The sequence below is a fragment of the Coturnix japonica genome, chromosome 3, assembly GCF_001577835.2.
Source record: "Coturnix japonica isolate 7356 chromosome 3, Coturnix japonica 2.1, whole genome shotgun sequence".
NCBI lineage: Eukaryota > Metazoa > Chordata > Aves > Galliformes > Phasianidae > Coturnix > Coturnix japonica.
The window spans coordinates 41,628,973-41,645,516 of NC_029518.1; the positions used below are offsets into that span (position 1 = coordinate 41,628,973).

Genomic DNA, 16,544 nt, shown 5'->3' on the forward strand with positions numbered 1-16,544 from the left:
TTATAAGGAGGATCTGTTTTTGATGCCAACAGCTAGTGGAACTACCTGCCACACCTCAGAGGTGTCCTGTGTAGTAAGTAGAAAATACAAGCAAAGTATAGCTCTTGTTTTTGCAGATAAGTATAAGTAGGTACTAGTCATGTTCATTCTTCATTTATACTGTAGGGTGAGCTTAGAACTAAGAGCTATCTGACATTTTATTAGAGTTGTGATGTTAGAATATAACCAGTGTTCAATAGGTAATTTCCCTGCATTGGGTTAATGATAGGTAGATCCTAGCAGCAAAACCACAACAGAACGGGTTCCAAGAAGTAAAACCTAGTGGAAGCACTGTTCCTTTTCTAGTACAGTCTTGAAGCCCAAAAGTAATTTGTTCAGAAAGCTTTGTGTCTTCTAGTGATGTTAACTAGTCTTTGGGATAAAGATAAAGGTTCTTTGCTTTCCACAGACAAGATGCCACTGACCTTTTTCAGTGCTAAGGACTACTTTGCCTGTCCTTAGCGCGAAGGGGGAAGAAGATAATAACAACAACAAAAAAAAAAAAGTATGAGTTTTTTCTGCTGAAACTGTAACTTGAAAATAATTAAAAATATTTACTTGTTTGAAAACAGTAGGAAAATTTTCTTGTGTGCTGGCAGTATTTTCATTATTATTTTCTCCTAAGTTAAAAGGAGTGTAGGGGAAGTAGGGGAAGTACTGGAAGCAGGTCACACACAGAAGTTATAGTGTCTCCAGCCTTAGAGATTGTCAAGACTGTTGTTGGCTATCATCTTACTTTCAGTGAGAGGTTGCACAAGATGACCTGCAGAGACTATCCAGTGTTGCTATGGCTTTCTGAATCCAATTTCATCGTATAAATTGAAGGTCACAGTAGAAGGCTTTTCATGACTGATTGAGGTCCAGGTCAATCTTTTTGATGTACTGATAAAGAAAAGATACACTAAAATACTGCCTGCCAACTTTCTCCTATGCTCCTGAGTCACACTGCATGCTGTTCATCAGTCTATGACTTCATACAGATATCAGAGTATTTAGCAACTTCTGGAGATACTCTGGATATGTGAACACTTTGGCTGCAGTAACATTGCAGTGTCTTAAGTGTATAAATGGCTATTGCTATAACATTCAGGTCTCACAGCATACTGGGACTCTCTTCAAAACCTCTAACTTTCATCTTCACTGCCTGTATCTCAAAAGAAACAACAGGGATCAAGAACTGCAGCTGCTCACTGTGGGAGGTACTGGGAGGAGTGGAGAGCACTGTCAGTATGGGGCCTATAGCTCAGTTGCTAGGCTCTGGATATACCTGGTGATGGAATCCTAAACTCATCTATTAAGAGGTGAAAACTTATAAGAAGATGGGTTAAAAGCTTTCCAGCCTGATGAGTGATATGCTTTCCCCACAGTTTAGAAATGTAGTTTTGAATTCTTAAAAACCAAATAGTATGAGAAAAACAATCCAGTTATGAAGTCCTGGCAATTCTCAGTTTTATGTGGTTTCAACCTCTGTGGTCTGTTGAACCCTGGGAGTCTGTGGACTAATTCCAAAGGATACTCAAAAGGGCATAGTCTGTTTCATGTACTATGCATAATTCTGTACCGATTTCCCCATGCTGTTACCTGATCCTTTTTCTGAAGGGTGAATCAGGAGGAATTAGTTTTGCTACAGACAAATTCTTTACACTTCTATAACATGCATTAAAAGAAGTTGGAGGAAAAAAAGTTGTATTAAACTACTAACCATAGAACATTCTTGGATCCTAATCCCTTGGGACCCTGAGCAATGGTTGCTATTGGCTGCTGTTCTGATTGCATACAAAACACGTTGGGAGAGTTCTGCATAGTTGAAGGGACAGTCACAGTGCTTAGGGCTTTCCAGAAAGATGGATTTAAAAACTTTCACAGAATAATTTCAAAGTAGCCAAACAGAAAGTGTCTCATTTTTTTAATCTCTGTTAATGGCTGTGTCACTCTAAAATAAATAAGCATGCATCTTGCAGACTTGATGCAGTAAAAGAAGTGAGGAGAGAGCAACAATTTACTGCTAACTTTTGGGATAAAGATTCCAGTTTCTCTAGTCATTCTTGTTTTTTGTTCTTACCTCAAGCTCCACCCCTTCTGGTAGCAGAGCTGAATTACCTTCACTTCTGCTCCCGCAGCTGACTCATTGCTTGCCTCGGAGGTTCAGGCTGTGATCAACAGTTTCCCATACATCCTGTTACTCTGTTACTGTATTTGTTTTTGTACTTCCAAGATACAGAGTGGTGGAAATTTCTAACTTTTTTTTTCTCTTTTTTTTTTATTTGCAGCAAGTTTCACTGGCAGACAACAGGTATGAGGCATTCTGATGTATTTGCATAGTTCTTGGAAGCAGAGTAAAACAAGTGGGAAAATTCCATTGAAGTGAATTGGCTAGTTCTTTATTCTCTCCCTAGCAGGCTATTTGGAGGCTACACCACTGTAATAGGAAATGTAAATTTTGGAATATCCTAGTTAATAGAAAATTCCTATGGGCTTAGACATTACCAAAAGTATAGTGATGTGAAGTTTTAGTGTGCTGACCATAAGGAATCAGCTCAAATCTATCAGCTAATTATTTTCTAACCAGCCTCAGCTCTGCAAGATTAAAACTGGTTCTTGCAAAAGACATCCATGTGTGCCTTTTCCCCTGTGTCTGTTGCTCCAGATGCAGATGGATCTATGAATCAAGAGCTGTGGAGTAACTTAGTATTAAATTATGCTGCCTTTCACAGTAGGCAGCCTCTTTACAAAACAAAATAATTTATTAGGCTATTCTCACAAAAATGTGGAAATCAATCTGACATTTAGATACTATCATGTTCTTGGAAATCTACCTGGTATGAGCAGTTACATTTCTCTTACAAATAAGAGAAATAGGGAAAAGAACAAAACAAAAAATCACACTCTTGTTATAGGTTTAGGTTCATATTAGAGCAAAATTATGACTAATAGGGAACAACATAATCTTCTGTCATTGCAGCGTTCTTGCAAAGTTTCGTTGTTCAGTGTGCCTAATAGATAATCATGGATTGCTATTTAAGGTGCCAGAAGAATGAAGTGATAGGCAGAGTTAATTACTTCCCTAATTTCTTCACCTTGTCCATTAATCCACATTTTGTAAGGTCACACCTTTCCCATGTTAGTATCCAAAAATTCAGAAATGTTACTTGGCCAAATACTTCCTTGGACTGTAATATCTGGTGGAATAGAACTGCCCTTCCAAACACTGACTCAGACTTTAGGTTTCAGTCTCTAAACAAGGTAAATTAGTGAATTAAAATAACATTTTTCAGCAGCCCTTCCTGTCAGCAGGCATAGGGATATCGTTCAGTGTAATCAGTGATTAATATTAATCTTCCTCAAAAAGCATTTGATTTTTTTTTAGAAACAAAATTATTTCTGAGTTATACTTGAAATACACCTCTGCAGCAGCATTTAAGAAGGGGTACTTGTCTGTTTTGCAGAGAACAGAGTTATAGACTCATGAGATAGCTTGGGTTGGAAAGGACCTTAAAGATTACCCAGTTCCAACCTGCTGCCATGAGCAGGGTTGCCAGCCACCAGCTCAGGCTGGCCAGGGCCCCATCCAACTTGGCCTTGATCTCATCCAGAGCTGGGGCATCCACAGCCCTTCTGGGAAGCCTGTGCCTCACACTGCTCTCCATGTAGAGGATTTTTTTCTGACATCTAATGCAATTCTCCCTTCTTTTAGTTTAAAAACAGGAGCCTGGAAATAAGTATCACATTTTGTGGGGCTGTCCAAGCCCAACTTGTGTATGCTCTCCAATTTACCATTTAGGATTCAGATAGAACAGTAGTTTGTCTAAACATTTTTTTCTATGGGTACACAGCAAGGAAAGCCTGTAAACTATATTTATTACTGTGTAGTCATAAAATCCTTTGAGCTTTACTCAATAAGAATTTTAAGTAGTGCAGCACAGTAAAATGAGGATTCTCTTAACTACATGCCTGGGTGATTTGCTGAATCTTGTGACAATACATCTAAATTTTTAAAATACAGTTTTTTGCAAAATTACATCTGAGTCCTTAAGTGAACCAAGTTCAGAGAATTTAGAGCTCTCTGTAGGGTACTGCGCATGTTAGTATGGTACTGACATGGCTATTTCTCATCATTACAGGCAATGTGAAGTGCTCATTTGGACGTCCACCAGTGCTTCCTGACGTGCAGTACAGCCCTTTTCTACAAAACACCAATTGCGAGTTCCACTCCATCAGAAGTCTGTCTGGGACCTTGGAACATGCTGTTTGCTTTGACCGCGTGTTCTACTTGAAATACTAAAACACTGAATACCCAAAGATGAGGATATTGTTTTTATATTATAGGTTCTTTTTCTTCTTCCCTTTCTATGCAACTGTAAATTAATGAGCAGTGGAGTATTTGTCACTGATTTGTATAAATATACAGCCGCGGGAAAAGGGGCAGGGGCTTTATATACGTTCTTTTTGATAAAGTGAACTGCATAAGGAGATTGGAGCAAAATGTTACATTTATACATTCCTTTCAGCTCTTTGCTTTTGCATTGTAAAATATCTTCAGTTATATTTTCATTCATTTAATATTCTGTTCTGATTATTTATATGCTAACAGTCTAATCAAACACACTTCAGAATTACCCTTGATTTGTTTTCAGAATTGGAATGTGAAGTTCCTGTAATGTGCATTGTTGTTACTGTTTAACACAAATTGCCTTTAAGTGCAAGCTACCGTATTTTAACTCCATTAAACAAGGTAAACTCTTAATTTCAAGTCATAATGATTATCATGCACCAAAATAATATTTTTTAAAATTCTTTTAGTTGATTCTAGCCAACACACTCCATTTGGAGGATTATGTTTTAAGCTTTACTTTACTTTGAATCAGGAGATAGCTAAAAGAGGACTTAGATGATAGTTAAAGTTGTTTTTAGTAAGGTCTAAGTTAGTGTAATCTTGCCCAACTTTGTTTGGAGATAAAGCTTTGCTGTTCCTTGCTGTGCCAAACTTGTTTCAAGTTTCGGAACCAACAGTCTGTGAACTAAAGCTCAGTTCTGTGAGATCCCCTATTGTTTATTCAAACGCACGAGTCTTTTGGCTGCCTCTTAGAAATGAAGAGACAATTAGAAAGCCTTTTCCAATACTGTTGGTGATAGAACGTTTTCTTCAAAGCTGCAGTACTCCTAGATTGCAACATGTGGCATTGTAATCTTGCAACTCATCTTTACCTTTGAGATTATTTATTTATGTACTTCAAGTAGGAATAATTATGGGAAAGTTATGTCACTGATCAGCCGATTTCTAGATTTAAAATAATCATCAGAGTTTTTTAATGCCTTCATGGAGTTTACAATGCTGCATGGACACTTGCTTTCATGTCAAGACATACCTTTAATTGGTAAAACTGCATGCAATATATATCATGTATAGTGGAGAAAATCTAAACTATGTCATTGTTGATTATTACTGAAGAAAAAAAGCCTCAAAATAGTATTGGAAGAGTTATAAATTCTGTACTGCTACCAAAAGATTCTAGAGGACATTAAAACAAAGTCAGGAATATCTAGTGCTTATGAGGTGGTGCCAACTAGATTGTCCTGCACCCACAGTACTCGCTCCTGGAACACTGCTGCTTGAGGAGCGATTTGGGCACAGCATTGACCACGTTCTAGTGTTGGCTCTGGTGCCAGTTCTTTCTGAACTCTTTGGCAAATTATTTAACCACTCTGCCTCTGTTTTCCCATCTGTAAAATGGGGATGACAGTACCTCTCAAAGGTGTAGAGAGCTTAGTTAGTTAGCCTGAAAAGCTCTATTTAAATGCTAAGTATTATTCTTGAGTGGGTGGAGCAAAACTGTCAAGGTGAGAAGAGAAGAAGCTGGCTACTATAAATGCTTTGTCTATTAAAAATAAAGTAGCGTAGTTATTCTGAGAAGACAAACACATTTTACAGAAGAGGAAAGCCATGACCACCTTTCTACCTCAGACCTAACTTCATGAGTAGTATTGGAAATAGCTTTATATTCTGTTCTCTGCAAAGTATTTTGCTTTTATTGAGCTTACGTCATTCTGTAGGCAAAGAATCCTTAAAAATAGCCCCCACGTAAGTTTAAAAAGACAAAAAAAGTCTAAGTAGTGAATTTGGTGGCTTTTATTTTTGTTCTGAATATGAGGTGATGTGTAAAGTTGTTTTTCTGCCTGTGTTTGTATGCATCCTTTGTCCTCTGCTGCCAAGTAAATGCTACTTCAAACACTACATTGTAACATTATTCCTCTGCGATAATAATAAATAAATGGAATATATTGCAGTAAGATGAGAAAATGTATGGTATTCCTTCAAGTTTTGAGTTCCTTCAAGGATGGCACTTCTCATTAATACGTGCTGCAAATTTAATTCTGAAGAGAACTGATTTTAAGACTGGAATGTGGTTTTCATTTATATAAATGAGACAAATCAGTATTTTCTCCCATATGTCTGTGTGTATCTTCTGAAGTTTTTCCACCTTTAGTGATTTAGTCTGGAGTCCTGTTCAGCTGCATGACAGATTTTAAATATGATCAACAGAGACGCACTGCTTTAATTTAAAAAGTGCTGTGTATACATGTTATGAAACAGCAATAATACATGAAGGTTTGTCAAATATTAGAACTGTAAATTAGTCTATGTTTCAATGCCATTTACTCAACATGCTCAGCTGAAACACAGTGCTACTTTTTTAGTCATAATATTTCTAGTCCCATTACATGCTAGTTTGGGGTATTACCATTAAGCTTTTGTCAGTGTTAGAACTGCTGTGCTTAAGGGAGAAAAAACGAGTAAGAATTCCTTGAGGAGAAAGTACCTGTCACCGTGGTGACAAATTTTGAGGGGCAGAAATATCTAAATAGCTCCTCAGGGTTGGATTTAGACATCTTAAGATCTTGGTTTTTGTTTGTGTATGTTGAGGCAGCTTTCCTTCTCAACTTGATGCGTTGGTCTCAAACAACAGAAAATCTCATGACAAATGACCCTTTAATACATTTTCTCTGCCATGTTTTACAAGTAATGGATGTATTCAAAGCTCATGTTAATTTGTTTAAACTATTTTTTAGCTTAGGAACTTGGGAAAACAAACAAACAAACAAAAAAACCTGAAGACTCTTCTTTGAAAACAGCTCCATACAGAGTATTTTGAGCCATGTGACTTTTTTCTCCAGTGTCAACTATTTTCTGTTTGTTAGAAATACTTCAGACTTCTGTGTCATGGCATTTGTATTACTGCATAGGGTTGCTGCAGTGTAATTCTGAACTTGTTTATATAGATTGTGAGCAATACACCATAAAACACTGGGGCAATTGGTGCTAATAATGCACAGTCTACCTGACCAGTGAAGGACAGCTGAGGGGTAAGAACCAACTAAATACCTCTCAGAGGGTAGTAGAGAGGAACTAAAGCTGCAGTGTTTGTTAGGATAAACCTAATATCAAGCATTTGTTAGAACCAAAAGGCTCATTTCTAACCACTGACTGCATGAACTGCAGTGCTAGCAGATGGAATTGAAGCCAGATGAGATAATCTTTGTCCTTTCTTCTCCAAAAAAAACACAACATGTAACACGAAAAACAAACAAAAAAAACCCACAAAAAAACAAAACAAAGAACAACAAAAGAACCCAACAGTGTTGTTGATGTTTAGGCTTGTATTCTTGTACTGCTATTCATGAACAAAATAATATGGTTTAAGTCACTGGAGGAAGGGGAGCTTCAAAATGATGCCATCTTTGCTCAAAAAGAATAAATAGAAGAGTATGAATTGGACTAGATGGCCTTCAGAGTTGCCTTAAGGATTCTATGATTGTGTGGTTGATTCTGTGATTGTCTGATTTTCTTTGTATTAGTGCAACTGTCTATATCAGCCTACTTGGAGAGGTTGCCTAAGCCGTCTTTTCCCTGATATGGGATTCTTTTACTACTGAAAAAACAACCTATTTGCCTTTTCCTAAATGTAATGAATAGACGTGTGTCCCTCAGTCAAAGGATAAACCCAAATTAATGATGTTTTGTAGATCTTGTCAATGCAGAATAGACGTCATTCGCTTATTTCAAATGTAGAAGTAGTTAAGATATGATTGGCTGTTCTTGCTTTTTAAAGGTGTATGTGAAAATGCACTTATTTTCCCCTTCCACTCTGAAACGGATTTTCTTGGGTGTGGGTATTCTCTCTTTCTGGACAGAGGCAAGGATGTCCAGATGTTCAAGTGATGCTATCTGAGCTACTTGAATGATGAGACTTCAGCTCTGCTAGGCTAGAGAAGCAGCAACCAGGCACAAGTTGTCCATGGCCACATAAGAATTTGTGTCAACGCACTGTCCTGGATCAGGACTTCTGTCCTCACAACTGTTATTTCTGCAGTTAAAAAATGTGGGGTTTTTAGTCATTTACAATACAAATCATCCTGTGGAGAGAATTTGTTGGCTATATGTATTTTTTGTTCTCTTCTAGTACAGAGTTGCTCTTCAAAAAACCTTCCTGAAGGAAAACATTCACTCCACTGCAAGACTGAGGCATCAATCCTGTCCACTGTAGTGCAGAAATGAAGCTGTCATTCCACGAGGCTGAGTATTCTATTCCCACGACAATAATGAAAAAATCAGCCTTACAAGTCTAGTCAAGGTGTTGATTAATAACAATTGTATGAAAAAAAAAACACCTTTAGTAGGATAACTAAAAGGGAGAGCTGCATTCAGCCTTGAATGAAGCTCTCAGTGATCAGTAACTATTCCTTATGTTCATCAGAAAAGGAACTTTCTTCCAGTGGTCAACAAAGATGAAATCTTCCTTGGCTTACACATCTTTGGGAATCTATCTTCTGTCTTTAACACCACTTAAATATTCATGATGTTCCAACAGAAATTGCACTCTTTGCAACTTCAAGCTCTGCTTTAGAAAGAACAGCTGCAGGCAGGCACAGCAGCCTTTGTTGGAAGGGGAAGGTGGGGGCTGCTTCCAACTATTGCAGACAGCACCAAGGAATCCCTCAGAACAAGACCTGCTCTATTAGCATGCTTATTAAAAGTGATAAGCCAGAGAGGCTGAATAGGTTTCCTACATGCCAGTATGTGTTAAGAATTAATGCCTACACAGAAAATAAAACAACAAAACAACATAGACAGGATCTGTCTTATCTGTTAGTCATCATCTCCAAAACATATTATTTCCAGATGAACTATTCACACTCCTGTTAGTCTCTCTTTTTATAGTCAGGTAAGCACCCTGACAATGTCTTGGTTTTGTACGTTTACTAAATAACGTTTAGCTTAGAGACATATATATAAGAAATACTCATTTTATGGCAATAAAATAGCCTAAGGTATGTAGCTGAAAGAAAAATAACTCAGTATTAAATGTATGCAAAGCAGTGGAGAATGTAATTGTTAGAATTTGTTGCAAGCTAGAACAAGTGACTTGGTTATAAAATATATATATATGAAAAACACCTAACAGTATTGCAGCAGCTCTTCATCTGCATGTGGAATTCCTTTTGCCCCCATAGTAATCACTATGTCTTTATAACTGGGATATAAACACTTTGAAAAATCGCTCAAAATAATAAGTGGAGGATGAGATCCCTTACCAACAGTCTGAGAATCTCAAGCTAGTTTTAAGGGAGTAAGGAATAAAAGCCACTTGGATGAGAAAGATTCACCTGAATTTTATATGGCAATAGGCAAACATTTGATCAAATACAGTAACTTAATGTGAGTACAAGCCTGAAGAGTTGCAGCATAACTGTGGCACTACAAAAATAGGTACCAAAACCATTCATTTTTCTTCACTGGAGATCGGATTTTGCATACTGAAGGGTAGGTCTTTATCTTGAGCAGTTCAATGCAATTGTGTTTCTCTGTATGTATTTGCAGTGTGCTACTAATGCCTAACCCAAATATGTGGTTTCACACATTAGAATAAGAGAGTGGACAGAAGATACACTCAAGCTGAAACTGCTATGAGCCACATCACTGATCTGAAAGAAGGGAAAGTTAAGGGTTCTCCAGATCTGGCTGTTTAAAAGCAGGTTGGAAGTTTGCTTTCTTCCAGTCTTCAGAATCCTTCCCCGCCTAACATGACCTTTCTGAGACCACTGAGATTTACTTTTCAATGACATCAACAGGATTGCTCAGCATGCACAGGTACACACCATCACATCTGTAGACTTATCTATATACAGTTTAATTAAGTGTTCTCTAATCTGATCCTTCTCAAGTGACAAGGAGGACATTTCCATTGCTCTAGACTTCCCTTCTGGCCTCAGGGACCTGAGTTTCGTGTAATGGTATGGAATTACCAGTAAAGATGGTGATGAAGAAGAGATTCAGCACTTCAGACTTCTGTTTGCTTTGTCACCCAGTCCCCTTCAGCAATGGGCCTACATTTGCCCTGGTTCACCTGCACAACTCTTAGCAGTTCTTCCTTGTTTAGAAGTAGGAGGTCCACCAGTCTCTCCCCTCACCAGCTCCTTGGTTACATGTTAGGAAATTGCACTGATGAATTTTTCACCATTAGAATTACTGAGACAATCTACCATCTTACACAGCTGAGAATAAACCTTTTGCACCAAGAAGAGCAATAGCTGAGAAGGGAGGGATGTTTTAAACACAGATGCTTGTGTTGGTTTTGCTTAATGTCCCTGAAGGTATTTTGGTGAGCAGTTGTGAGGAGTCTAATGAATGGCTGTGGCAAACAGACATGCACACAGAAAGAAAAACTATTCAGATGCATTTCTGCCTCCCTAGCCCCAGCAGCCCCGCTGGAATGGAAAGCGTAGCTCTGACCTACTTGCTTTCAGCAGGCTGCAATTATAGCGCCTATCAATTTTCTATAAAAATACAGATGTGAACAAATGGAAAACCTGAGTGGCTCAAACATGAGCAGAATAAGAATGCTACTAGGCCCCTGTTCCTGCCAAGTTTTCCTTTTTCCAGGCTGAAAAGGAAAACTAGGTGAAACAGAAGTAGAACATCAAAACAACTGTTCACATTTTACTATGAAATATGGGCCAGCCTTTGTATTCAAACAGAGCAAACCATGGTATCTGTCTGCCTACTGCCTACACATGCATTTTTCTCACCCAGAAAGTCTCCTTACTTGCTATGGAAACTTACTGGTCACCTTTGTGAGAGCTATCTTTTGGTCTTGAATTCTCACAGTAGTTTCTCATAGCACAGTTTCTGCTGCCCAGTTGGTGGCAAGGGCCTGAGCCAGCTGTCCAAAAGCAGATGCAGCAATCTAGCTCTGTTCTCCTCAAATACAAAGGAATGTTCCTTCACTTGTTCTACTGATTGCAGTTTTGCTATACAGCCCTTATCTGCTGCTAAAGCTCAGTATCTCAGGATAATAACCATAGCTCCACAGGAAATGCAGAAGCTAATAGATGAGTTTGCTCACTTTTGGGTTACCCACCCATAGGGAAACTGTTAGGTTATGTCTTGAGCTGGTAATTGAGCACCTGGTGAGAGGTGCAGCTGGCTTAGGGAGCACAGGTGAATTGTTTGCATCTGTGCACCCCATCTGACCAGAGGAGGTGGACATATAAGGGCCAGCCACTGAAAGCAGGGCATCTCTTGGACTTAAATGCTGTCTGTGTAGGATTGTTGTGTTGGCAGAGAGCTTCTTCATCAGGTGGGTGACTTCAGCTCTTCTTTCTGTATATGACTATTGGTCTGCCTGTGAATATTTTACCAGGTATTGTCAAGAACCTGTCAGAAGTAATTTTGCTCTTCTGTGAGTGGAAAGCTACTTAATATCGACCTTGATAACGCATATGAATGAAATTCTTTTGATAATGACTTGCATTCATGTTACTGAAGGCCTGTTGGCCTTATTTTCTTATCAATACTAGTACTTCTTATTTTCAGAAGTATAATTAGGAGGTAGATACAGATAAATATTTTTTCTGAAATGCCACTCCCATATATCTGTATTTCTTCTTTACTTGCTTTCCCAGATACAGGCTCACATCTGTGCACTTCTTATGGTTGGCTTCTTCCATTCATGTATTCAGAGACCATCAGTATTTGAACACAAAACAAGACCACCAAGAAACTGATCACCTAGCTTTCTAATTAAAAATTCTGCAAGCCTGTCAAGGTTGTTGCTCTCTTCATTATTTATAGTATCTCCTGTGCCTTATCAATTACTATGAAGTGGGGAAAAAATAGTACAACTTCTGTTTCTTTGCCCCAAGCAGTGCTCCCATTGAAAGCTTCTTGGAACGTGTGTCTTAAATTAGAAACTTTTTGTGAATAATACAATGTCATTACACACAACTGAGTTATATTTCTTACAAGCTGATTACAAACCCCCTTAAATGAGATCTCTTCATGACACTGCTGATTTTAGGGCTCTTTATGGTTCAATAAAAGCCAAAACAGGAAAGCATAATCATGCTTTTCAAAGCTATTTGAAAAGTGCATTAACATACATACTGCAGCTTAAGCCTGTCAGCTTTGTCTGCAGTCACTACATCTATTTGTTAGTTTTACCCAGTTGTAAAGGAAAGAATAGTGATAAATTAAGATTATAGCGTGTCTGTTACCACAGAGATTGGATAAAATATAACACTTTATTTAATGTAGTAATCAGCTTTAATGGGGAGAGGGTATTTTTCTAACTATATTTTGCCTGAATAGCTGCTGTTGACAGATGCCTGAGGAATTTTTTTTTCTAGTTTCTAGTAGTAGTAGTCACATCTCTCAGACCATACATGAGATTAAACAATGTGATTCAGAGCTATTGCAGCTGGTCCAGAGGAAGCCATGCAGATGATCAGAGAGCTGGAGCACCTATTCTGTGAAGAAAGGTTGAGGGAATTGAGATTCTCCTTGGAGAAGGCTCTTGGGAGACATCATTGCAGGCTATCAGTACTTGAAGGAAGTTTACAAGCAGGAGGAGGGCTGAATTTTTATGTTGATAGATAGTGATCTATCTATGGATAGGACAAGGGGGAACAGATTTAAACTGAGAGGGGAGGTTTAGATTAGATGTTAGGAAGAAATTCTTCATCCAGAGAGGTTGGTGAGGCATTGGAGCAGGTTGTCTATAGAGATTGTGGATGTCCCATCCTCTCATACTTTCAAGGCCAGGTTGGACTGGGCCCTGGGCAGCCTGATCCAGAGGATGGCAGCCTTGCCTACGGCCAGGTGGTTGGAACTACATGATCTTTGTTTTCCCTTCCAACGCAAACCATTCTGTGATTAAAGTTGCAACATTCCACACCCCCTGACTTTTCTCTTCTTAAGGCTGCCTTAAGTGGCAAGGTAAAAAGAGAAGTACTAATATTGTAATAAAGCACATTTAAAAGTTCAGTCCTCTGGACTACCCTTCCAGTAAGGATTGTCTCAGAAATTAATTATTGGATCTGTCATTATTTCAGTTAGTTGATAAGTATCACAGACAACTGTGTATTACAGGACAGAGTTATGCTGAAGGTAGTTAAACAAAACTATCTATGATAAATTAAAGAAGTAATAAGTTGGCTGCTAACCTAACTGCCTCAGCACCTCTGTTGAGATGCACTCCTACAGGAGAGGCAGTGCCAGCCCCCCTGGGTCTCTCAAACCTCGTCCTCCCACCAGGCAGGGTGAAGAGAAGGGCAGTGTCCCAAGATGGGCTCCCCTGGCCCCAGTTTAGGACCTCTTAATATTCTTTTGGTAGCATCTATTGTTCAGCAACACTTAGAAAGGGAAGCTGTATTTACATGGTGGATATTAGCAGAACAGAGTAGGTAATTAAGAAATAATGACTTCAGAAATGTGCTTTTGTCTCATTGCAGGAGAAAGAAAGGTAACTTGAGGTTGAAGGGGAGTAATCATCTTACTGTTCAGCTCCAGGGAACCAAGCACCAAATTAGCATTCCCATCAAATCCTGTAAAAGAACTTTGCCAATTACCTATTCCCCTGTCCCTATCAAAGTTGTGTGACTGAAGACTGTGATCACTTATGTTCAGGCTTGAGCTTAGTGTTTAGAGCATTGCATTGACTTTGCATTAAAAATTTAATAATGAATTACTGCTTAGTGTCAATATGATCTGTATTCAATCCTTGTGAGTGGGTATATGTAGGAAACACTGTTATGTTTTGATCGCAAGCCATCTTTTATACATACATGCACAGTGTCTATCATGGACTGAACTGCACTTTTGATTCCCAGCTGCCCTTGTGAGAAGACTGAGTTGACAAATCAAACACACTTGCTAATAGAGCATTCTGATAAAAGATGTGTTGAAATTACAGATGATGTTACCACATGCACCCAAGAAGCTTTTTTTTTTTTTTTTAATGAACATCATTGTTTTTCTCCCTGCAGAGCCTGTCCTGTCTGTTCGCTTATGGGCACTAAATATTTGCCATTTATGGCTGTTGATTTCCTATAACCCCATCAGCTGATGGCTCTGGACATCATGATTATAGATTTATTTCTGAGATATTTACTTAACAGATCTTTATACAAAATCACAACTAGAAGTGCCAAGAGCTATACTGACAAGATGACTGCAGTGCCCAGAGCCTAAAGCTGTTTCTCTTCTTGTGCCAGAAGGCAGCTGACACCTAGAAACTAAAATTCCTTACTGTTTCCCATGTGTTTGATCTTTGTCATTTGAACGCAGACAGGAGTTGCTAATCAAAGCTTCAAAAAGACGCAGATCTCACAGTCAGCCTTGCAGCGACTGACACACATTCCTAAGTTTATTTCAACCACAGGTCAGATTCCATCATCTGAAGAACTTTTCATTATATTTGATCCTCTATAAAACCATCTCCTTTCCCTAAACTGGCATATGTAACTCCAGGCAGCCAATGGGAGATCAAGGCAGCATCATATTTGTTTTCACCAAAAAAAAACCAACAAAAAACTTATCTACCAAAGCACTTGGAAGAGCCTAAACAACCTGGTACAAATATTGATTCTTCTTGTACAACTTAGCCTATCTTCGGTACAGAAACTACCCTTAGTCTGTGTTTATAAATGTTAATCATTCCGTTCAGTTCACCCATAATTACTGTTCTCCTTAAAAATGATATTTATAAGCTAGTCTGCTCGGGGATTTAGCTCAGAGGTTTTGTATTTCTACTTTTTCTCTTACGCTGCAAAAAAAAGAATGATAAAAGTATGACAGTCATTATGATTCCTATCTATTTTGGAGATATTTTTAGTTTTCTTGCAATTATATGTTGTGGTCCAGGGCTGGCAATCTATGTCAAAGTACTTACAGAATTCATCATGTGTAGGCACCTAATTACTCTGCAAGAAACTAATTAGCGGCTTAACAAGGTAATTTAAGGAATAAACTACAAAAGTTTCAGACAAATTCATCACTACTGTTTTCTAGCCACACAGCAGGTTTTCTCAGCCTCCTGAGAGACTGGCTTAGAGTGTCAGGGGAGGATCACATTGGGTGTTAGGGACAGATTCTGTACCAGAGTGTGGTGGGCTTGGCCCCAAATACCAGTGCTCAAGAAGTGTTTGGACAGAACACTCAGACATAGGGTTTGGATTTTGGGTGGTGGTGTACGGAGCCAGGGGTTGGAGCTGGTGATCCTTGTGGGTCCCTTCCAGTTCAGGATATTCTATGATTCTATTTGCTTTATAATTCTACATGTTATAAGCTATTTCACTTGTCTGAAGTTAATTGCTTGCTAACTTCCATGTTTTACATACATAGTTTGCACCAGATGCTAAAGCTACTGTGAATGGCAGCCTAAATAGCTATTCAGGTCAGTAGAAGGTTTTATCCTGTAAATAAGACTTTGTACATGGTTCAAAAGTAGTGAAGTATGAAATCATATTGTTCAATGAATTGCTTCCTAGGAACAGAGGCAGCCCTTTCTCCATTTACTTGAATCATTGCACTAGATTTCTAATACATGCCCTTTGCTTTACCCATCTGGCTTTACTAACATAGTAAACACAATATCTTTCGGACCTCATTTTCCTTGCTCTTTATTGATGTATGGTCCTTGCCTTCCCCTTCTTTACCAGAGAAGAAAGTCTTAAACATCAACATATGGTGTAATAGTGGCAGATACAAAAGTTCTCGTTCCCAAAATCACAAAACTATCAGCATGATTTTCTTCTGTTCATTCAGATTTTTTGCAAAGTGCGTGTTACTCTGGTTTATGCTGGAGAGCTGCACAGTTCAGCTGCTGGAGCTGTTCTGCAGTGGACTGCTGTCATCCTGCATAGCTGCCGTACTCTCATGTACTCTCACCTCAGCCCTCGGAGGGCAGTGACAGGGTTGTAAGTCAGCCATGTAGCTCTGATTGAGGTGATTCAAAGGTCTGCAAGAGGGATGGCAATATAGAAAGTCTTTATGAGCAGGATAGTGTTATTGAGAGAGAAAAATGCAATATTCCCAAAGCACATTATTTGTTATCAAATCCCAACCCCTATGTATAATTCCAACACAGTTTGATCTCAGTGCAGGCTATTTATTTTCTTTCTACTGTTGGCAAAGCCAAAAGAAAACCAATTTTTACCTTGCAGCAGTA

General features: G+C 38.6%; 1 protein-coding gene across 11 annotated transcripts in view; it reads left to right on the plus strand.

Moving 5' to 3' along the window:
• UTRN (utrophin) overlaps window positions 1-6,337 on the plus strand; it is a 331,818-nt gene extending 325,481 nt beyond the window's left edge. For all 11 annotated transcript variants that reach the window (XM_015858079.2, XM_015858086.2, XM_015858082.2 and 8 more), the window contains 2 exons: window positions 2,310-2,332; window positions 4,161-6,337. In XM_015858079.2, coding sequence (XP_015713565.1) covers window positions 2,310-2,332; window positions 4,161-4,169 — 32 coding nt within the window. In that variant the 3' untranslated portion in view covers window positions 4,170-6,337. The remainder of the gene's footprint in view (window positions 1-2,309; window positions 2,333-4,160) is intronic.
• The last annotated feature ends 10,207 nt before the right edge of the window (window positions 6,338-16,544 follow it).